The sequence below is a fragment of the Magnolia sinica genome, chromosome 11 (assembly GCF_029962835.1).
Source record: "Magnolia sinica isolate HGM2019 chromosome 11, MsV1, whole genome shotgun sequence".
NCBI lineage: Eukaryota > Viridiplantae > Streptophyta > Magnoliopsida > Magnoliales > Magnoliaceae > Magnolia > Magnolia sinica.
Window position 1 is genome coordinate 82,545,929 of NC_080583.1, and position 25,168 is coordinate 82,571,096.

General features: G+C 38.3%; 1 protein-coding gene across 7 annotated transcripts in view; it reads left to right on the forward strand.

The window, feature by feature from the left end:
* The window catches only part of LOC131219523 (phosphatidylinositol 4-kinase alpha 1-like), a 63,546-nt gene that overhangs the window by 20,462 nt on the left and 17,916 nt on the right, over positions 1-25,168 (forward strand). For all 7 annotated transcript variants that reach the window (XR_009158245.1, XR_009158244.1, XR_009158243.1 and 4 more), the window contains exons 4-11: positions 6,813-7,053; positions 7,250-7,377; positions 7,528-7,681; positions 13,481-13,747; positions 14,226-14,303; positions 14,389-14,451; positions 19,409-19,584; positions 19,666-19,861. Coding sequence is in view for 3 of the 7 variants with exons in the window: in XM_058214713.1 (XP_058070696.1) it covers positions 6,813-7,053; positions 7,250-7,377; positions 7,528-7,681; positions 13,481-13,747; positions 14,226-14,303; positions 14,389-14,451; positions 19,409-19,584; positions 19,666-19,861 (1,303 nt within the window). In the remaining 4 variants the exon portion in view is untranslated. The remainder of the gene's footprint in view (positions 1-6,812; positions 7,054-7,249; positions 7,378-7,527; positions 7,682-13,480; positions 13,748-14,225; positions 14,304-14,388; positions 14,452-19,408; positions 19,585-19,665; positions 19,862-25,168) is intronic.

Genomic DNA, 25,168 nt, shown 5'->3' on the forward strand with positions numbered 1-25,168 from the left:
AGATCAACATCGAGAATGATGCAGGACAATTAACCACTTGCTCTAAAAGGTTGAACTGTTAGAGCATGGCGAATTAATCCGTTTATCTCATAGCCCAGGCCCCAAGTCCATGGGTTAGGTCCTCTGCCGAACCCTCCTTGTGAGCCCCAAATCAATGAGTTCCGCCTAACACGAGCCACCTGCCTTACACGGGCCCCAAATTCATGGGTTCTACGGGCCACCCACCCAAAGTGTGCCCCTGCATCCCACAGGCCACCCCACTCGAGTCCAGTGTGAAAATGCCCCCGCATTAATCACCCCCGGTGAGGAGTCTCGAACACGAGACCTCCCGCTCTGATACCAATTTGATGCAGGACAATTAACCATTTGCTCTAAAAGCTCGAATTGTTAGAGCATGGCGAATTTATCCCTTTATCTCATAGCCCAGGCCCCAAATCCGTGGGTTAGGTCCTTAGCCGAACCCTCCTCGTGAGCCCTAAATCCATGGGTTCCGCCTAACACGAGCCACCCGCCTCACATGGGCCCCAACTCCATGGGTTCTGCGGACCACCCACCCTGAGTGTGCCCTTGCATCCCACAGACCACCCCACTTGAGCCCGGTGTGAAAATGCTCCCGCATTAGAGAAGCTTTCATAAAGGATTGACAAATTTGAAACGGGTGCTTGTATCTAATGAATGCATTGACTTCGTAGAAAAACCAGAATTTTGTGCAAAATTGACATGGAAAACCCATATGATTATGTTGACTGGGATTTGCTCCATCTTCTTGATTGAATGAGTTTTGGGAACAAGTGTATTGGGTGGACAAGGGAGTGTGTTTCAATGGCTTCCTTCTCAATTCTGGTTGATGGGTCTCTAATTGTTTTCTTTAAGAGTCCCATTGATGGCATAAAGGGGATATGTTGTTGCCCTTCCTCTTTTCCAATGTTGTAGAAAGTCTTCGTTGGGCTTATTTCCTTGGCCTTGGACTATGATCTTTTTAAAAGATTCTTGGTGGGAAGTTTAGAAATCCTTGTTTCTCATTTCCAATTCACAGATAATACCCATGTCCTATGTGATGCATCTTTAAAGGATGTGAAAAATATTATTGGCTTCCTTTGGTATTTCATAGCAATGTCCAGCCTTATAGTGACTGTCAATAGGAATGCGATGTTAGGGATAGTGGCAAGGATGTAGATATTTAAGCATTGTAAGGCAGATAAAATACGGCAAGTTTTTGGAACCTGGTGGTAGAGTGGATGGAAAAGAAATTGGCGACATGGAAGAGAAGATATCTCTCTTTGGGGGCACTTCTTAATTTGACTTCATTAAACCTCCCAGTATATTTTCTTTCCCTTAAAAGTGTTGGTTAAGGTCTTGTTTGTTTTATGGACCTCCGTGGTAATGTAATGTAAATGAGCCATCATTACTATTTCACAATATTTGTTTAAATATGTATTACGATACATATTTTGAGGGTCAAATGCAAATGTAATAGGACAAGTAAAAAATTGTAATCATTACAAATTTACATTGTATTGCAGTGGAAATTCCAATCAAAACACTAACATCAGTTTATTTTGTTATTGATTTGATATTGAAGTAATGCCAAATTGCCATCATTACATTTTTACCATGATAAACCAAACATTGTAATTGGTGTCATTATTGCAGTCAAATTCAGCTGATGCCACCAGACAAATAATTTGTAATCATTGCTCATTTCCACTATTGTTGTAATGGGTAAAACAAATAGGCTTAAGGTGGTGAGAAAAAGGAGTGCATCCAAAGAAACTTTTTATGAGATGTAGGTTGAGAGGAGGTTAGGCGGGCAAGTTCTATCTTATGAAATGGTCAAATGTTCAACTAACAAAAGGGAGGTGTTAGTGCCTCGATTTGTCAACGACGTGTGCTAGGGTGTCTTGAGTTGGTTAAGCCCCCATTGGAAGACATTGAAGACCGAAGACTCGAAGAATTGAAACATTAAGGCCTGAAGACAACAGGTAAATTGAGGTGCGTTGGTAATCCTAGCCTAGACCCCTTGAAGTTCCAAAACAACCTACCTCTGGATAATCCCTCACCCATAAGTAAATCCTTGTTTGATCTTCCTAAACCTTAGCCTTAAAATGAACATTATTAGCTAGGCTCTTAGAGGTTCAAAACTGCTGGAAACCAAAAAACATAAACAACAGATTTCTGGAGACTGTCAATCGAGTCGACAGTCCATTGATTCAACTCAATCGATCGATAGAAGGGTCTGGTCAAAGACAACCGAAACTGTCCAGCAAGTAATTTGGACATTTTAGTGAAACTTCGATCGATCGAAGCAGCCATTTTATGCCCGTTTTATAGTCATTGCAAATTTGTTTTCTACATAATGGGCATCTAGACCTCTTTGCAATTGATGAAATTTGGTGATTCAGAAGCCCTAGTGTATCCCACTCCTCCCCATTACTCCTAGGCTATATCCCAAAGAGATCCAAGACATCTTCCTTGTGATTTATCACTCCGATGAGCATTCCAAGCTCCATTTGAAGATGAACTTGTTCTCTTGCATTCTCTAGAGGTCAAACACCATTCTCATAGGTAAATCCTTATGTCTATTATCCTCTAGAATACCCATCTACGTGAATCCCCAAATTGGAACCAACTAAACCATTACTTATAGGAGATTCAACCAATCCATCTCTCTCATTACCTTGGCACTTCATAGGTACATCATCAAGTAGCCGATTGTTTGAAGCTGAAGAAGATTGACATCAAAGTTCAGGGGAGCAAAATAGAAGCTGATTCAAGTGCAGAGAAGCATTGATCAAGCATCTCAAGAAGGCCCATCAACGAGGCTCAATCCAACTAGTAAGAGTTCACATTTGAGACCATTGAGTTTGAAATCCAAACTTGAATGGGTCCTTGTGTAAAACAGTCTTCAGCGGGAGTGTACATAGATCTTTGTGTAGGACCTCATAGGTTCTTGGTTAGCCTATAGAAAACTTAGTAAGTCTCTGTGGGAGCCACCGACATGGGTGTGTATGTGTAGGTTATTGGTTAGCCTATAGAAAACATTTGTAATCTCCAAGGGAGCCACCAACACGAGTGTAAACATGTTCTACCAACACAGGTGAGTACTTGTAGGTCTTTGTGTAGGACCGTCACTGACACGAGTGTGTACGTGTAGTTCCTTGCGTAGGGCTGTAAAGGTTTGTGGTGAACCTATCAAAAATCATCGAGATAGTGAAATCCGGTACACTCAAGTTTGAGTGCATCCACCGGAAGTAGAGTAGGTATTTAACCGAACCACCATACATCATCGCATTTGTGATTGCTCATGTGGATGAATTTCTATTCTTGCTTGTGATTGAATTTGTTTAATTCATATGGATGTATGACTAGAGCGTATTCTAGGCACTTAATTTGTAGCACACACAATCGATATTTTATATCTCACCCCTGAGACTACCTTGCTCGTATAATTGTATCTTTGTAGTCTATAATATTGGATTCACTTAATTGAATTAATTGGTAACTAATTTTAAGTGGTCCTATTCACCCTCCCCCCCACCAAAAAAAAAGGACTTTGCCATGATTCTAAGCTCCGTAAGCTTCTGCGTGTCGTGGTATCATGTTATATAATCCACGCAATTTCAGGAGGGTGGTTATTGCTCGCCAATTTAATTTTATTGTTGTCATGTTTGCATCCTCAGGAGTATTATGTTGTCTAATTAAACTTACTAGTATTTATTTAGCGTATGCTCCTTATCTCCAACTATAGCAAGTATATTACTCATTTACTTGAACTTCACTAAATGTGATAATATCATTTAGCTCCCAGTCTTTTCCATTTCCATACACTAGGAGGTATGGCACATGCAATGCACATGGAGAGGGGATGTAGAAGAGAAATTGGGGAGAGGGAGGGATGGGCCTAGAGTTTTGGAATGAAAAGAGGAAATATATGATACTCTGGTTGCGTATGACGCTTGATGCCGGTGCAACCCGGTTATTGAATCAATGAGATATCAACACTGAATTGCAAAGAAGTAGACATGAATTACACTCACAAGAATATTTGAATAGAGAGGGAGAAATAACTTTATTGATATTGAATTGCTTCTTACAATGCTTAAGAAGTCTCTTAGAATTTTTTTTGTGAATGAAACTCCTACCCCTGCACCCCGTTTAGACACTAAATGAATCTTTAATGAAAATCCCCTCAATTAGGAGATTGATTTCAAACTAATCTAATCTACCTGAGATGTTAAAAGCCTAATAATAGTAAAAGTAAACACATAAAGTAATCCTAATTACATCTCTAAATCCCATATCTTCAATCACATCAATTCATCCCCCCATCATATCTTCAATCACATCCTTCAATCAACCCCCATATCTTCCAAAAATAGTAAATTGCAATCCTTGATTTAAGCTCCCAATTCTATAAATAAACAATAAAAAAATCAACGCATATTGGGCCCTTAGATGGGTTGTGGGCCCACGCTATTGTTGGGCCCTACGATGGGCCTAATTAGGCCGTGGGCCTACATCAATTCTCACCAGCTTCAAAAGCACTCATCCTCGAGTTGAAAACCAATCTCAACCTTTGGACTTGCAATACCTCTATGATGAATTGTGTTATTCTTTAGTGGAAATTGAAGGTGTAACCTAAGCATTGGGTTGACACCTTTGTTGAAGTTCACTGTTGATGATGTCTTTTTCGCCTGCACTTTTGTAGGTAGCAACTTGTTTGTTATTACTTTAAAGTTCTTTGTGGATCCCGAAACATTTACCCCATTTTTTGTGCCACAATCATCTTTTGCAAAAGTGTTTTAGTTTGAGTATTAAGACCTACTTGCAAGTCTATCAATGTGACTGTCACGATCAATGGATCCATCAATTGATCCATTGGTGAAGTCAAGTGTCGGTCCAATGTTAATCCATTTATCACTTCAGATGTCAACTTTTCCTTTGACTCCATCCATATATTCGTTGTTTTTGGAGTTTCTGCTTTAATTTCGGATTGTTTGTCACATTCCAACAATTGAAAGATTCAGTCATTCGTATCTTCGTAAGCCGAGGTCTCCTGTTGTTGGTTAGGACCTTGGTGGGGACCGTCTTCAATGTGTCCACGTGCTCCAACTTCAGTCTCCGAATTCCCTCAACGCCAGAGCTCCCCCACTTGATTAGTGAGATTTACTGCATGCGTAAGTTGATCTATCCACTCTATCAGTGCATCGATTAATTAGATTATTTGCTCAAACTCTTCTTGTGCCACCCCCTTCAAAGCCATTAGGAGATGATGTAGAGTCGGTAGTTCCCAAATGACCACTCGCTTTGATACTAAAATGGTAGAATCAATGAGATATCGACACCGAATCGCAAAGAAGTCAACAGGAATTACACTCACCAGAATATTTGAATAGAGAGGGAGAAATAACTTTATTGATATCGAAATTTTCTTACAATGCTTAAGAAAAGAACTCACATTTAGAATTTTTTTGGAATGAACAACTCCTAACCCCCAAATTAATCTTTAATGAAAATCTTCCCAACTAAGATATTGATTTCAAATTAATCATAATTTATTTCAAACCAATCTAATCTACCTAAGATGGTAAAAGCTTAATAATAGTAAAAGCTAACAGAGAAAGTAATCCTAATTACACCTCTAAATCAGCCTCATATATTTAATCACATCAATCACATTCCTCTTCATATCTTCAATCACATCTTAAATCAGCCCCTACATCTTCTAAAACTAGGAAACTGCAATCCTTGATTTAAGCTCCCAAATTTATAAATAAAACGGTCCAAAAACCAGCACATGTTGGGCCCTTTTGATAGGCCGTGGGCCTACATTATTGCCAGGCCCTACAGTGGGCTGTCGGCCTGCATCCGATACCCAAGAACTTGAAATGGTACACATGGAATATATTAACTCAAATTAAACCTATTAAATTGTGGAATCTATTGTCACTAAGCCAGAGTTTGAAAATCATATTGTTTGGACAATCCTAACCTCTGATCCATGGACACTTGTTTTTCTTTTTAAATAAGACCATTGGATCTTTTTCATTTTTGACTGTCCAATAAATGTCCAACAATTAATAATTAGATAAACAAGTAGGTTTTGGTTCATGATACATCTAAGCTGGTACCTGTAGTTTGGATGGTTTGTTTTGAATTAATTACTTGTAGGCACGTATGCAATTTCTCAGTTGTTTGGACAATCCTAACCTCTGATCCGTGGACCCTTGTTTTTCTTTTTAAATGAGACCATTGGATCTTTTTCATTTTTGACTGTCCAATAAATGTCCAACAATCTAATAATTAGATAAACAAGTAGGTTTTGGTTCATGATACATCTAAGCTGGTACCTGTAGTTTGGATGGTTTGTTTTTAATTAATTACTCGTAGGCACGTATGCAATTTCTCAGTAATTTCTAATTACCTGTATATCATCCATTACACTCTGCCTGAGTATGAGAGCGTTTCTTGACAGAAAAAGGCAGGTGTTCAAGAGGCTTTTTTCTGGTAAAGTGCAACCTGTTGTCTGGCTTGTTGCGGGTGAAATCTGAGCCTTCCGAGGGACAGCAGCCACATTTTTAAGTTCCTGAAATACCTTAAATTTTGTTAAAAGATCTTTCATGTCCTTTGAATTTTCAATGTTGGGTGCCCTCCAAAAACTAATTGTGCGGGCAAAATGTCCAACACTACTTGTGTTACATACAGTACAGATACTTTGCATTTTATGAGTTTGGTCTCCCGTGCAACTTTTAGATATGCTTCTTTTTCTTTTTTCATTTATCTAATCAATTGATCATTTGTGCGTGATCTAGAGCCTCTTTGGGTTGGTTTGCTTATGAACCAGAATGGTATGACAACAATGATAAGACTTTTGCTCAGAACGAGGCTCAGTCTGTTTCCATATTTGTCCAACATCTCTCGGGGGTGTCCTCCATGACGGAAAACTTTGACCCTATCCCTTTATCCTGCTTCTGTGCTCCATCTTGTCTTATGAATCAAAGAGTGGCTTTACCTCAAAAGAATTCTCCTGAGGAAGAACCGGCACGTGAAAATGTAGGTTCTTGACTAATGTGGTAGGTTTGTTGCTTTGGAACAGAGGATTTAGTAATCACCAGTTAATCATCTTTGTGCTTTGCTGGTACATGAAAAATGTTTTACGTTATATACTGTTCTTTCCATGGTTGGAGTCTTTCTTTCTTTTTTTCTTAAATCTCTTGGCTGAATACGTATTTACTTGGTGATGGATCAGCATAAGCCCGTCGGCGGCGAAATTCAGGACTCTTCCGTGGAACAAGAAAAACAGAAACAATTACTGTTGATGTTATGCCAGCACGAGGTTGACAGGCTTAATGTGTGGGCACAACCTGTACATTCCAAGTATTTTTCATCAAGTTGCTTATGTGAATCTTTTATTTGGCAGTTTACTTTGTAATGCTCTTGATAATGTTCTTGGTAAATCTTTTCTGGGTTGCCGCTTTCGTGATGCTCCAGGGAATTTCCTATCTAAATTCATTGTCCTTATTACAGGAAAAGTACATTCTCTCATTCTAAAATTAACTCAGAGAAGTGGATTGAATATGCCGGGACTGCATTTTCTGTGGATCCGCGGATTGCTTTGTCCCTGCCCTCAAGGTTCCCAGCAAATTCTTCTTTGAGGGTTGAAGTAACTCGGTTAGTTCAAGTATGTCTCTCTTCTTAATTTCCATTTAGGTGCATTGGACGGCTTTAGTTATGACCTGTCTTTTGAGCATTTGAAAATCCTTCTATTTTTGAAGGATCATTTGAAAATCCTTGTTGCTTCTCATAGATCAAATATGGGAATTATGTCATAGATATTGTTATTGATATACCAAACCAATGTTTTGAATCTTACTGTTGAAACCTAATCTTATGAGAAGCAATTTGACTCTCATGCTTGAATCATATTCTTTAAAGATTGTCACTTAATCATACAAATTTTGGTTGAATCTTACTATTCATGATTTGAATCTTACAGTCATCATTCAAATTATTCGATTCAATAAAATCCAAGATCATGATTGAACATTGGTCTATAAAATTGGAATTTCATTAACCTTGTTTTTTTTTTTTTTTTTCTGAAAGTTATTTGGATCCTTGGAAGCACCAAATAACATCTTTCTAACTTGCATTAATGACTTGCTGGTTAAATTTTCAGGTTTTGATTTATTTTTTTCCAAAAACAATAATGATGCAAAATTGGAGGTCGGTGAGATTTGAAAGGAGGCAATGATAACTTGAAGGTTTCAAGTAACATTCACTCAAGAGTCCAGAGCCTTCAAAATTAGTTAAACGAAGACAGAGTATTTGGATCGCAACTTCTATAGGGATTGACATAGATGCAATCACACAGTCACAACTCCCCATTGTGAAATATACACAAAACCAAGACTTAAAACAGGCACGATACGTAAAATACCACCTTACCAGTATTGTTTTCATATCCCAACAGGTTCCACAAATAATGTTCACACCAGAAAACCAAGCTAAGAACTCTTTAATATGCAAGGAACTACACAGATTCCATTGTCCTTTCTTTCCAACAAGGGTTACACATTTATAGACGGAAAACTAGAATCTAGACACTTTAAACAATGAACCTAGACACTTTCTTTTCAACAATGAACCTGGGCGCTTTATTTTAAACGATGATTCTAGACACTTTGTAATGGACCTAGACACTTTATTTTAAACAATGAATCTAGACACTTTACAATGAACCTAGACACTTAAAACATTAATTACACAATAAGATACCTAAAACAAATTCCTAAAATGTCTTCCTTGAATAATGATCCAATCATGGGTAAGCTTTTGGGTCCCCCACTAAATCATCCATTAATCCAGCCGTACAATCTCATATCATACTCTTTCAAGCCTTCTTGTTACTCTCAAAATGATCCAAGAACCCCTCCTAATGCTATCACTCAGTGTATCTCCTCATCATGCAAGGCTTTAGTTAAAATTGACGAATCGGAGATTCCTTAATGCAAGGTTTCAGAAGACAAAAATTGGATGATATTTGGCCTTGTATTACCCAATACAGGCTCATGGAATTAGAGCTAGGTGGATGAAGTGGAAATGTGTCTCTAGAGTTTTATGTAATCACTTCATACTAATCAAATTGAAGGGAAGATTTTATATAGGACATCTATAAGACGCACCATGCTTTATGGGGCGGAATGTTTGGAAGTCCAAGAATATAATGTTCCACAAAATGAGTGTAGCTGAAATGAGGATGTTGAGATGGATTAGTGGCGAGATGGGGAGGGAAGGGATAGAACTGTAAATGAATGCATTCAAGAAAGCTTTGTAGCCCCAATATGCACTTAGATCGTTTAGCCATGTGCAACAGTGACCAAAGAGTACTTGGGTTAGGAGTGAGTTGGTTCAAGTTGATGGCTCTACAAAGGCTAGGGGAAGGACCAAAAGGATGTGGGTGGAGATAGTAAGAAAAGATTTGGTGGCCTATGGTTTTGCTGTAGGCCCACAGTGCACAATAGGCCCCAGCATGTGCTTATTTGGACCGTTTATTTATAGATTTGAGGCCTAAATATCAAGAGCTACAATTCACTATTTGTGAGAGATGTTGATTTGGGGACTGATTTAAAGATGTGATTGAAAATTTTGAGGATTATTTCCTAGATTTTCTTTTCCTATTATTAGGCTTTTACTGTCTTAGGTAGATTAGATTGATTTGAAATCAACTATAATTGATTTCAAATCAATCTATTAGTTAAGGGGATTCTCATTATTCATTTGGGAGGTAAAGTTTTTCTCTCTACTTAAATATTTTTATGTGTAATTCTTGTCCACTTCTTTGCAATTCGGGTGTTGATGTTGATATCTTATTAATTCGATAACTAGGTTGCACCAGTTTTAACTTAGGATATGGTCCTTGGAGTGGAACTGTGGAACATGATTTGTGTAGATCCCAATTAGTTGGGATAAGGCTTAGATGATGATGTTGATGATCCATTAGACTCGTTATGCCGTATGGGGTAGAACATTGGGCAAATAAAGAGGCAACATGAGTAGATGAATGTTGTAGAGATGTGGATGTTAAGAGGATGTATGCGAAATCTAGAAAGATTAGAAATAAGAATAAGGTCACTCAAAGCAATCTAAGAGTAGCCCTTGTTAGAGATAAAATGATGAAAAGTCGATTGAGATGGTCCGGCCAAAACTAGAGATGCCCATAAAGGGAACTTATAAGGTTGAAGGTTCTAAAAGGAGGATAAGATGAAGACCTGGAAGGACTCGGATGGAGGTGTTGAAGGGATATGATTTAGGAAGGCTTTTTTTCCATTTCCTAAAGATAGGGTAGGGCTGCGATAATGATTATGATAATGAATACCGAATCTCTGATTCATGAAAGAATCTTAAGATCTCTTTTTTCATTCAACAACTATCGTCTCTTTCTCTAGGTTTTCACATCAATAGAGGTTTGTTTTGACATACCTTGCAGGGGTTTTTTTATGGCAATGATTGAAGCTGTAATTCTTTGAAAGCCAAACCCTTGCATTATTTTGTTTATTTCTTTATAATCATCTTTCTCTAAGGAAAAAGATGATAAAAGAAGTGAATGTTACTTGCAAGAAGTGTTCAAAGTATCGGTATTGCTACAAGTTTCGCTGGCTAGGGATACGGAAACAATATCGATATCACTGATAAAATCGTTGATAACCGGAAATGCGGGGAAACATGGGGAAAACGGTTGAATTTTCAACAAAACTTCAGGAGATGTTAAAATGTACATATTTGCATATTTCGAAATTTAAAAAAAAAAAAAATTGCAAAAAGAATGCATATATAACAAGTTTCCATTTAATGGGGCCTTAAAAGCATGTGCTATTGTAAGAACTTAGTCTAAAATTGCAAAAAGAATGCATATATAACAAGTTTCCATTTAATGGGGCCTTAAAAGCATGTGTTGTTGTAAGAACTCAGTCTAACCATCCCACCCGGCCTATTTAACCATCCAACCTTCCATCCAAACATCCATCAATATTGCAAAATATCAACAACACATGATATTTCACCAAGAAATCATCAACAATTGGAAAGAAAACGAAAGATTGTGGTCTCAATGATCAACATCCATTGCATATTGTGATATCAATAATATCCAGATATTATCAATGACAAATTGAATACTACATACAACCATGTGCCCATGAAAAAAATTGAAATTTTATTTTTTTATTTTTTTGTAATAAACAAAATTTTGATGATATCAATACGTTGGCGAATTATTGAAATATCATCGATACACTTATGATACAATCATTACCTAGAATTTACATGGTCGAAAATATTGGCGATACATTGGCGATATTGATGCATTGGCAATACAAGCAACACCTAGAATTTACATAGTTGAAAATATTGGTGATTACATTAGCGATATTGATACGTTGGTGATACTTAGCGATACATTGCTAATACTTGAAATTTCTGATACTACCAGCATTATCGGTATCGCTACCAGTGTTTTCGGTATCGTTGAGATAGAGATAAAGATAATATCGGAGATATTTTGATAATATTGGAGATAATTCGAACATTGCTTGCAAGCACCACACTACTAAATATTAAAATGAAAGAAAGAAATTTCGGGTTTAGGTTCGATGCAACTTATTCCAGGGAGAATGACTAGTGTGATACCATTTAGGATGATGTTGATGTTTACCAACAAGATGTTTCTTATTTATAAACTTGGTTTTTTAATAAAGAAACTCTGATCCAATTTCCATGGATGGATCGATTTAATGATCAATTTTCATGGATGGATTGTTTTGATAACTTACACAATAAGTTAATTGAATTCTATTTAAATGATGTATGTGGATGAGAAATATCTTAATATACACCCCTTTTTCAGTTTTTTTTTCCTTGAATTTTTCATATTCCTTTTTTTGTCAATATTCTAGAGTATTTTGAACACATCTCCTGATGATTTACAATTTGATTTGACCCTACAATCTGATTTTGATTTTCAGAACACTAACTACGGCAACCACTTTTAAAAAAGTTGCTTTATTGTAGACTAAAATTCTGCAGTCCGTTCCCATCATTTTAGTCTATTATTCTTAAATGTTGATGATGTCTTTTGGCATTAAAATATTTTTATATCTAATGGGATGGAAGTACTTATGGATGAAGCTAATGTATTAATTCTCTCTGCTAGCCTTCAACATTTAGTTGTAGTTGCTATCCGGTGATTTTTACAATGCAATTGATCTCCATTTGCTTCCAGCCATCTGATTAGACATGTCCTTGACTAAATCTTATCATGTTATCCCTACTGTTGGGATTTCCGCTTGTGATTTTAGTTTCCAAAATGCTATTGGTTTAACACTTCACGAGGTGGTATTATTCATTGGACATGAGCCCGAGACTTGCAATTAGAAAAGCAGCAGCTGTACACAATGGTGCACATATGACTGTTTGGTTCTGCATGAATCTTATTTTGGTCCATAAAGTGATTGTTTAAGGCTGTTATTCTGAACATTTCCCCCATGCCCTATTAAACAAGGTACAGAAAAGGGGATGGTGACTCCAATTCTGGTGGTTCACAGGTACCTCCATAGATGAAGCTGAATTATTGGAGTGTGCATCAAAGGAATGCATATTATTACCATACTTTGGTAGCTTATTTATTTATTTTGTATGGCTTATATGCTAAACAAGGTTTAATGATGCATTACTTAGGTCCAATGTTTTAAATAGCTATGCTATGTAGCATGTAGCGTACACTATGTAGCGTAACTTAGCTTTAACGCTATGTAGCTCATGAAAATAGCTAAAGTCGCATGCAGGCTATGCTACATGATAATTTGCATATTTTACACACTACATGGCTCACATTGCAAGTTATTTTTCAGTAAAACATTAAAATTAACTGTTTTCAATTATTTGTTACATTTTTTCTATTTTCGATAAAAACTAGTTAATCATTTCAATGCTTTTAGTAAAAAAAACATTAGTATTAAATCAGTTTCGTTGCTCTTTACTTAATCATTGCCCTTCTCCTATTACTTTAGGTTGCATTTGGTTGCACCGAATATCATGAAATTTTGTTAAATTTCATTATCAATCAGTCAAATTTGGTGCAGAATATCATGAAATTTTGTTAAATTTCATTATTAAATCAGTCAAATTTGGTGTAGAATATCATGAAATTGGTGCAACCAAGCACGATCATGATTAAAAATCTAGAAGTAGCACATAGCTTATGCTACAAGTTATGTAGCTTACGCCTCACGCTTCAGAGGAATGAATGCTACATTATGCGCTATTCACTATTTAAAACACTGCTTAGGTCTTGACTTCTATTTTACCATTCGGATTCTTGAGAGCATCCATATTCATAGGCAATAATCACTATTTCCAATTTCTTATCTATTAAACCCTTGTATCATATGTTTTGGTCACTAAGTGAGTGTTGTATGCAATGCAGCTTGACAAATTAAAACTCTGTAAAGTACCTGAAGCGTTGCCTTTCCTTATTACTCCAGAGACTGTTGATGAAAACTCAGTATTATTACAGCAATTGTCAGATTGGGATCCTTGTTCAATTACACAGGCTCTTAAGTTCCTTGCTCCTCCATATAAGGGTCATTCAAGTATCATGGGTTATGTTCTTGGAGTTTTAAAGTCATATCCTCCTGAGATGGTCAATTTTTTTATGCTGCAGCTTGTACAGGCTCTCCGATATGATGAGGGGGTGAGCTTTCATTTTTCACAATAGATAAACAATCTTTTCGTTCATTTCCTTGAGTCAGTTACTTTTTATGTAATGAATGTGTCGTCATCATCATCTAAGCCTTATCCTGATCAATTTGGGGGTCTACTTACTACATAATCATGTTCTGCCATTCCACTCTATCAAGGGCCATAACTTCAGTGAGACCATGAGTCATCAAGTGTTTTTTTACTACCTTTAACCATGTCCTTTTGGGCCTTCCCCCTGCCTTTTTAGAGCCTTCAACTTGTACCAACACACTTCTAACTGCTGCAGATCTTTGTGCCCATTTCATATGACCAAACCATCTTAAGTCTACTTTCCATCATCTTATTACCTGCTGGTGCTACTCCAAAGTTCCTTCAAATGCATTCATTTCTAATTTTTAGTGGATGTGTATGACTAAAAAATCAAAATTTTCATACTTCCTAGATGTGATATTTCTCTTGATTCTGTGCAGAAGTTACTAGAAAATTATTTGCTTGAAGTAGCTCAAAGTAGTGAGATATTTGCGCATAGCTTGATATGGCATCTTCAGGTTTTTCCTCCTCCTGCCCCCTCTTTGGTTTTCCTTTTCACAAATCCATGAAACTAAGGTTCTGCTTTTCTTGTTGAATGAACAGGGTTCTGATCTCCAGCAGAAAGATAAAGGAAAGAAAAAACGAGGTTCTACTTTGACATCAAAAGTAATTAAATGTGTACTTGAATGGCTTTTATCCAAACACATGATAAAAAATTTGAAAAAAGAAATACATGCATTCTTTCAGTAGAGGCTGTTTTGCATTTTCAGCCTTTTGTACATGAATTATTTGGGTCTTGATGGCTGACAATTGTTGATTTATTATATGAAAAATATGCATCTTGAGCTTCCTTAACTGGTTACAAGATACAAGGCTACATGGGCCCACAACCTTCCTTGAAATCCATCGTAAAATCAACATAGAGCTTTCTTCAATGATTAATTTTCCCGAATAAACAATTAATCAAACTAAGTCCTCTAAGTGCTAATAACTTTTCCTTGATCTGCTCTACTTACCTTCTCATTTCTCAAAATGCCACCAATTCTGGAAGGGCTAGTGCTACCCTGAGGCCTGAGCACACCCCTCTGAACTTCACAAAACCTTCTAGAGACTGATTCAACCAAACCACCGCCGCGCCCCCCCCCCAAAAAAAAAAAATCCTTCCATGAATCATCCAGCCCCAACCCTGAAGAATATCCTGAAGTCCATGGCAAACCCAAACCATAAATCTCGGCCCTTCGGAGAGGTTTCGGTATTGTCTCATTATGGGGTATTGGATCTCTGATCATTGAAGGGGAAGAAGTTGAATTTGCCCTGTATATCTAAGATCAGGAACCCTTATGTGGCTAGTAGCTTTTCATTTTCAATTGTCTGAAGGGAGAATCATGAGATAGCAGACACTATTGAAAAAGAGTTTTAGGGGGCCATCGATTATCATCTCATCATTACTGCTCGCTTATTCTACTTTGTATGTTTTTGCTTCCATCGGGATTTTGGTATCCATTAATGAAAAGGAAATTGAGACCAGAGCAAGCATGGATTCATCAACTTCATTCTCTGTTAAAGAATGTTTCCTCATTTGCTTCCCTTTGAACATGAGAAATAAATTGCCAACCTCTGCTGCCTTCAAGGTTTATCCTCTTAGTTAGCCCATCTTATAATGTTTGAGGGAGTCCTAAGGCCTAGGACTTGTTTCTTCCATTTTTTTGGTAATTTATTTAAATTATTTAGATTTTCTCTCTGATCAACAAATTTGATTGAAAATCAAGAGTATAGTACAATATTCATCAAGATAATGGGCAAGACAAGCTAATGCGAAGATCTGTTAACTTGTTTTCCCATCGTGGAATACATGAAATGAGAACCTCTAGCGAGGAAGCTACAAATTTGATTTTATTTCGCAAGCAAGTAAATCACCACCATACAACTCCTGGATGCACACAAACTGGTGTTTAGATCCGTTAATTTCACCTCCATGGTTTCTAATTACATCCAATCCCCACATTCCCTGGGTTACTTCTTCAGCTACTTCTGTGTTAAGCTTCTAGGAGTCTAAAAAGGCAAACCTCGAGGCACTCTTTTTTATATTTATTTCCATGAGTTTTGTATTCCCTTTCCAGATCTGCAATTGACACACTACAGAAGTCCATTACATTTACAGCAAGAGTCTACCCCACTAGGGAATGCTTGATGGATTAGCAACTACTCCAATAAGAGAAATATTATGCAGTTTTTGTCTCCTTCCAGGTGCCCCACAATAGCATAATGGAGCATGTTGAGCTGTTGACAAAGACCTACCTTGAGGTGCCATATTGATGATAAGTCCTTAGTTGCATGATCCTTCTTAGTGTCGCTCCCGCTTCGAGTTGCGCTTTGGACTCCCACCCGCTCCTGTCTGGGGAATGAAATATGGGATCCTACAGCCTGCTCAAATCAACAACAAATAAGAAGATGGATTTCTTCACCCTCTCAATTCAATGACAAGGATGGTTCATGAGTGAATATAGCTTCAAGTAATACAGCTACATATCCCACATGTTTCCTTTTTTTTCTTTTCATTCCTCCCTTTTCTCTCCTCTTCTCTTTCTTTTCTTCGCTTCTTTCTCCTCCTTTCTCTTGCTGTGTAAAATTGCTGGTGATGGAGAGAAGTGAGAGGGAGAGGTTTTTATGGGAGAGAGTGTGAGTTGAAGTTGGTGGGGGTAGGTGGGACCTCATGTTAGCATGGGTCCCACTTAGGGTTGTCTTGCGATGATTTTTGCTGCAACAATACGGTTTCGTGGGCCCTAGTTCTTATTCTTGCTGCAACTAATGAAACAGACACTTCCCTGCTCCTTCACCTGAATCTCTTGCCACTTCGCTTCACGCTTTGTGCAACTATAGATTAAGCTGATTTGTATTGGAGAAATAGGTAGTTGATTGATTCGTTTGCAATGCAACACATAAAACAAGTGTTTTTAAGTGCAAGGTTCGAGTGTTGGAGAGGATACAAAGTTATAATTTTGTTGGTCTTAGCCATCCAACAAGAAGCTGCCATCCTAAGCTGGATGATAAGGTGTTAACCAATGTTTAGAGTATCGGTATCGTTACATGCATCGAGGATTGGGGATACGAAAACATGCATCGATATTGATGATACTGATATTTGGAAGAAAAAAATATCGCTGAGGGAAACATTGAGAAAAAGGTGGAATTTTGTAGTGAAACTTCAGGATATGTTAAAAGACACATCTTTACACATTTATGAATCAAAATATTGCCAAAGAAAAAACCACTAAACATAAATAAGTTCCATTTTATAGGGGCCTAAACCATGTGCTGTTGAAAATAAGCAGTGCAATTAAAACCAAATAAAGTCATATCATTCAAATACCATACAATGCAAGTAATAAAGTGTAAGCAATGCATGCAAAAACTAAAGAGAGTGAAAAAACATGTCTTTGCCTCAAACCCACGTGGAGTTACAAGTCAGCTCAAAGTTGTCATCTTTGTCCCATTACATACATGATACCATCCATCCATCCACACATATATACATACATGACATACCCATGCATCCATCCATACGTACAACTACACACACACACACACACACACACACACACACACACACACACACTGCATGCATTATGAATCCATACATGCATAACACATCCATCCACACATAGATGCATACGTAATTAGGAAACAACATAATTATTATTTTTAAATAAATGGATTTGTAATTTATCTTTCAAAAGTTTTAATCATTCAGAAATTTATCTTTTAGAAGTTTTAATCAAAGGTAAATATGGGTCTTCTTTGGGGGGATGGTGGACAAAAGACTCCTCAGCATATAGAGCGTCATACATTTGGAAAGGAATACTGCAAGCCGAAAATATTGTCGTTCAGAACACAGGTTTCGAACTGGGAAATGGAGAGGCTATCCGATTTTGAGAAGACATCTGGATGGGGGAATTGAGCTTAAAGGACAGATTCCCTTCCATCTACCGCATCGCTGTCAGCAAGGACTCCCCTATAGTCAATTTCTACTCCGTTACCGACTCAAGCATCGTTTAGAACATCCCTTGTTGCAAGAACCTCTATGATTGGGAGATAAGCGACTATTCAAACCTCCTCGACTGTCTTTCGAACGCTTCTCCGAATCAGTCTCAGCCAGATAAAACAATCTGGCCCAGCGACAAATCTAGCCGATTCTCCGTCACATCCTTATATGCGCTCCTAACCCCTCCTTCCCCTCATTCCCGAGCTACCGCTTTTATTTGGCATTACCCAACTCCCCCTAAATTCATCTGCTTTGCTTGGCTCGCGTCTAAGAATCGGATTCTCACGATAGATAACCTGAAGAAAAAAGGGATGCAACTCCCCAACATTTGTCTCTGCTGCATGGAAAATGAGGAATCAGTGGATCACCTTCTTGTCCACTGTCCCTTTATCTCCCACATTCGAGAGGATTTTATGTCAAGATTCAATGTCATAGGGTGTATGCCGACCTCAGCTGCTCTCTTATTGGAATATTGGAATGGCTTCAATTTGGGCAAAAACAGAGCCACGGTTTGGAGAATGGCCATTGTAGCTATTTGGTGGGCGGCGTGGAAAGAAAGAAATGAGAGATGTTTCAACAGCTCTCATTCCTCCTTCCTGGCTGTGGGTGCCCAGGCGAAAAACCTTTTGATTGAATGCGCTGCCAATATGCTGGTGCTTAAGGGCTTTGATTTGCTGTTTTTAGGATGCTAGTTTCCTCTCTTTCCCTTTGTTGTTTTCTGCTCTGCTATCTCAGCAGGCCCTTTGTTTTTTGTTTCTTTTTCTGTTCTTAGTTCTTAATACAAGCCCGTTACTTCTTAAAAGATAAAAAATAAAAAAAAATTAATCATTCAATGATATCCTCTATATCAGCGATAATATCAACAATATCGCCGATACAGGTAAATATTTGTACTGGCGGGTCAGCAATATACCGGTGATTCGGTGATATCAATAATAGGCTATATTTTGCGATGTGGGCTGTATTGTCGCTGATAAATGAAAAAAAAAAAAAACCTAGTATCTGTATCGGCTACCTGACGATACCAATAATATCATTGATATTGTTGATAATATTGGTGATATTTGGAACACTAGTATCAACACACAAGACATTTGCTGAAACCAAGGCTTTGAAGAAAATGTTTGTAAAGAATGTACCACCAAGAACAATGAGACACATTGTTTCATCCCTCTCCATCAAAGGGATTCACACCTCTTTTAAAGCACACAAAACGAGCCCAAAGAGTTCAGCCTTAAAATCCAACAGGATTCTTCTAATGATCATGTTCCAATCACTCTTCCTCCAGTAGCCTCAACGATCTTTGACAAGGATGTTCTTTGTAGATTGGCTTATAGATTCTAGGAGATCCCATGGTAAGCAGAAGCTTCACTCCATATCTCCACCCAAAAGATCCTCTTGTGAACTCACCTTTTCACCATTGTGGGCAGTGGTGACACATTTTTTTCAGTATTTCATCTGTCATGTTTACATTGCTTTATCAAAATAGTACGATATTATTACTTATACAACTGAATGGTTCTTATATCTATACTGATATCCTTGCTTGTTGTTGCGGCTTTATTGCTGTCATTTTTTCAGGATTCCTCTTTTGAAGCATTGTTACCTAATCTCAGGCAAAGGATCATTGATAGCTTCTCATCTAAGGCTACCCAGGACTTGTTTCAACATGAGGCTGAGTTTTTTGACAAAGTCACATCTATTTCTGGTGTTCTCGTTCCACTACCAAAGGAAGCACGTCGAGCTGGCATTCAGAGGTATTTTTTGACATTTAGGATTTGTACACAGCGTTATGCATATCAATTGAGGTAGCTGTTTCATTTGCTTGCTATTTGCAGTGAATTGGAGAAAATAAAATTGGAAAGGAGTGACATATATCTACCTACTGCTACAAACAAACTTGTACATGGCATTCAGTTGGATAGTGGGATCCCTTTACAATCTGCCGAAAAAGTTCCAATTATGATCACATTTGATGTGGTGGACAGGGATGGAAATCACGATGATGTAAAGCCACAAGCCTGCATCTTCAAGGTAAGATTTTTCTGGTATTCATATGTATTATCTTGCTGGTTGGATAGGCCCAAAGTTTAAATTTGTGACATCTTTCACAGCTATTGGCTTTGTCATTGCAGGAAAGTATCTGTAAATTATTTTCTTTAGCCACCACTTTGAAACCTAATACAAATTTGTATTTTCATCTTGGAAGTAACTTTGAAGATGATATAAGAGTTCTATTTTCATGTTTCTTCTGCAAGTGGGATTGTTGAATCATAGTATTGACTGCTGTGACTGTACATTATTCGTCTAAGTCTTTGACAATCTATGTACCATCTACTAATCGGTACTGTTCAACGGGCATTTTCATAGATTTTTCACGTAGCAGATTGAACTGATGCTGCCAGAGTGAGTTGATACTTCCATATATAAATCATATGAATCATTCTAAATGAAATTAATTACTTCCACCGTATTTTACAACTGGTTTTTCCATAACATTTTAATTTGAAGATGTAAACTATTCTGCATCACAATATGATGAGTACCGACTTTGGTGCCCTTTACCATCATCTTAAGTTAACTAGTGTATACAATTAGAGTTTGGATATTTAACATCTTAACTGAAACTTTCCTAAAGAAAATTGAGAGAGTAAAATGAAAAGAAACAGAAAATTTTGTATACGAACTTGTATAGATTCTCATTAATGTTAATGGTTATCCTGTAGTTCCTAATAATAGGAAATAGGACTCTATTTATGTACTCATTCCTCTCTAGAAAAATACAATGAAAATCAATTCATTCTTTCTTCCAATCTTCTCTCTTCTTTTGTTGTGTAATCCATATCAAACAACACCTTCAACCAACAGGCTCCTCCACTCCTCGAGACATAGCCACAATAGTTACACATGGACTCCTCTCAAGTCGTTGTCCATGTTGTCACACAATGTTCCTCCTATTTTCTGACATTTTAGGCTACCTGTCAATGATAGAAGACAATAAGAATGTTAGAAATAGCAAAATATGGGGTTTTAAATTTTTTTAGTTTTTAATTTATTTTAACTAATTAAATATTATTATGAAACGGACAACATACTCGACCACAATCCTCATTGTATATGAGGATGACATCGCTCTCTCAAGAAGCAGCAATGCCGAGATTGAAAGTGTAAAGTCCTTAGTTAGTGTATCTGACATCAAGGACTTGGGGCTAATGGGGACATCTTGCGCACATGCCCCACGTACGCAAGGAGGAGGAGGGACGTATAAGGAGGGCCTCCTAATTAGAGGGCTGCGTTTTAGTTCATTGGAGTGGACTCGATAGTCATATGAATCTCACCATCGGTTCTCATGATCGTGGCCCACTATTCTAATTAATCTAGTATTTTGGGTTTTGCTTATTATTGTTATTAGGAATATCATGGACGGTTTAGATTGCTTTGATTAGTTATTATTTTTTATTACTTTGTCGTCAACTAATAGGTTGTGCACATGACACGAGTTTTTGGGTATAGGGTTTTATTATAAATAGGCACCCCTTATAGTCTTTTTTTCTCAATGAAGATTAATAAAATTGCTGCGTTTTTCTGCTCCTCTAAATTTCTAAGTTGTGGAGATTTAATTGGGTGTGAAACCCTCCCTTCCTCGAAGGGCTAACTACCGTGGTGCAAAGCCACACCTATCCCGATTCGCTCCCACCTTCTTCCATCCATATTTCTCTTCTCCTACAAACATTCCATCTGCAAATCCATCAATATTTGTAGCCGTTTTTCTCTCTACAGCAGATTTTCAGAATATGGCCCTGCAGGAGGACTGAAACTTCGGCGGAGCACCACGCACAAACCGTGCATCCGATTAAGCTGAGATTTTGGAGTTTTGGAGTCCATCCCTAGCCGACCAGGGCCAAAGTGGCCTTTTTCTGAATAGTGAGCCCCACACACGTGCGGCCGGGATCACATGCACGTGCGTCCGGGCCATTATTGTTGTACACACATGCGGTACTTCTCTGGTTCGTCTATCTCCTCTCTTTCACTCATCTTTCACCCAAAATCCCTAAACCTAACCCTAAATTACTTAAATCCCCAATCTTATACCCTTTCTTCAACCTTAGGGTTTCCCGAATTGAATTTTCTGAATCCTTTGGATTGAAGGAATTATTTTTGAGCATGTGTGGATGAATTTACCCTCCTTTGATTCTTGTTTAGTCTATAATTTTGATTGATCCGGCCCTAGCATATGTAGGCCTGAACCTGCATAAGATTCCCCTTGATTGAGTGTTTGAACTTTTGTGTAGGATGTAGAATTGTGTAATTGTTTCTAAACTAGTGTGATCTAAAGCCTAAAATCTTGCACATCATACTTGAATTTTATGTCCCGCATCAAATTTGGTATCAGAGATTAGGGTTCTTGTAGGGGAATGCATTGCATGTTTAGGGTTTAATTTATTTGTGTCCATTATGCATGAAGTAACATCATATAGAGTTGTTTAGAGGTCCATAATTTCTGATATAGGTTGCTGAATTTTCTGCTATCAAAAAATCTGCATATCTCTTTGCTGGATTTTCTGTTGACAGATATTTTGAATAGATAGGTTGTTGGAAATTGAGTAGTATTGTGTCGTTTTCTCCATATAGAGAGCATTGAGCCCTATCTAGGCGCATATAGTCGTAGTAAAAGGTTCTTAGATTGAGTTAAGAGTTGTATGCCCACACGTACAGGTCGAGGTTTTGGCTTGCACCCAACACTAAACATGGAGCAATTGCAAGAGTCAATGAACAAGCTAACCCAGTAGTTTGAGTCTTTGGGTAGGCACTTGGAACAACGTATAGACCAATGCCTTGAACAACTTGATGTGCGCATTACCCAACTAGAGACCTCCACCAGGGCAAACCCCACCATTAGGGAAGATGTCCAATCTCACGCAGGTGGTCAAGAGGATAGACCAAGGAATGGAGGTGGTCAAAGAATCGGTTATGGGCGCGCACCTGTGCACCCATCCCGTGAGGTACATCAAAACCACTATAACTCCGATGCGCAACTTTTCAAAGGAGTTAGTAGATGCCCCCACGTTTGATGGCCACTTGGACCCTAAAGTTTTTCATGATTGGTTGGCAGACATGGACTACCTTTTTAAGTGATACGACATGTATGGCCTTGTGGCTAGAGAGAGTGCACCAGAGGCTAGTGTAGAGTTACCCACTGTGGTCATTCCGGTTGTGGATGAGTTTCGTGATATCTTTCCTGATGATCTACCGGATGAGTTTCATCCTATGAGGAATATACAGCACTCCAGGACGTGGGACACCATACTACCTATAGCCGAGTTTGCGTTTAATAGTTCTGTTGATAAGTCCACGGGTATAAGTCCTTTTGAAATCGTTACTGGTTATAAACCTAGGAAACCTATTGATCTTGTCCCTATGTCACTGTCCCATATGTCGTTAGAGTCTGCAGAGTTTTTTGTGCATCACATTCATTCATGGCATCAAGAAATCAGGCAGAAGATCATGACTAGTAATGAACATTACACACTTTCTGCAGACCAACATAAACGTTTCAAGGAATTCAATGTAAGGGACTCTGTGATGGTCCACATCAGGCTAGATCGGTACCCTCAGGGAGCCATTCGTAAATTACACGTGCGTAACGCTGGACCATTCAAAATTATAAAACGAAACGGTCTCAATGCGTATGTGGTAAATCTTCCACCTTCCATGGGAATTAGTTCCACATTCAATGTGGAGGATCTAGTTGCATTTTAGGGAACTACTGATACATTATCCAGCCCATCACCTAATCATCCTGATTCTTCAAACCTTTCCCTTAATCCATGGCCCCCACCCGACCCATCTTCGTAACCTCTACCTTCCATACTTACCCTTTCTACACCCAGAGAGGAGATAGATGATATTATGGACCATTAGATAATATCCACGTCGGATGGCTGGTTTCAGAAGTTCTTGGTCAAGTGGAAGTCATGCCTAGCTTCAGACAGTACATGGCTTGCTAAGGAGGAGCTTCAGAGACTTGATCCTTTCATCTCAGAGCGGTCCAGGAGTTTTGTTTCACCAGTGACGAAACCTTCGCAGCCGGGGAGAATTGATGGGGACATCTCGCGCACATGCACCCCTCCCGCCCCACGTACGTACGCACGAAGGAGGGCCCCACCATCGATCGATGACGACGTCCAAGGAGGCCCTCCTAGTTAGAGGCCTGCGTTTTGGTTCATTGAAGTAGACCCGATAGTCATGTGAATCCCACCATGGGTTCTCATGATCGTGGCGCACTATTCTAATTAACCTAGTACTTTAGGTTTTGCTTATTATTGTTATTAGGAATGTCATTGACAGTTTAGATTGCTTTGATTAGTTGTCATTTTTTATTACTTCGTCACCAAGTAATAGGTTACGCACATGGCGCGAGTTTTGGGATATAGGGTTTTATTATAAATAGGCACCCCTTGTAGTCTTTTTTTCTCAATAAAGATTAATAAAATTGTTGTGTTTTTTTGCTCCTCTAAATTTCTTAGTTGTAGAGATTCAATCGGGTGCGAAACCTTCCTTTCCTCGAAAGGCTAACTACCGTGGTACGAAGCCATACCTATCCCGATTCGCCCCCACCTTCTTCCATCCATATTTCTTTTCTCTTGCAAGCATTCCATCTACAAATCCATCAATATTTGTAGCCGTTTTTCTCTCTACAGCATATTTCCAGAATCTTGCCCTACAAGAGGGCTGAAACTTCGGCGGAGCACCACGCATAAACCGTGCATCGGATCGAGCTGAGATTTTGGAGTTTTGGAGTCCATCCTCGGCCAACAAGGGCCAAGGTGACCTTTTTCTGAATAGTGGGCCCCACACGTACGGCCAGGATCACACGCACGTGCGTTTGGGCCATTGTTGCTGTCCACATATGCGATACTTCTCTGGTTCGTCTCTATCCTCTCTTTCACTCCTCTTTCACCCAAAATCCCTAAATCTAACCCTCAATTACTCAAATCCTTCATTTTCCTCCATTTTATGCCCTTTCTTCAACCTTAGGGTTCCCCGAATTGAAATTTCTGAATCCCTTGGATTGGGGGAATTATTTTTGTGCATGTGTGGATGAATTTACCCTCCTTTGATTCTTGTTTGGTCTATAATTTTGATTGATCCGGCCCTAGCAAGTATAGGCCTGGACCCGCATAAGATTCCCCTTGATTGAGTGTTTGAACTTTTGTGTGGGATGTGGAATTTTGTGTAATTGTTTCTAAACTAGTGTGATCTAAAGCCTGAAATCTTGCTCATCATACTTGAATTTCATGTCCTGTATCAGGGGCCTTTGAAATACTTTCGTGACATTGA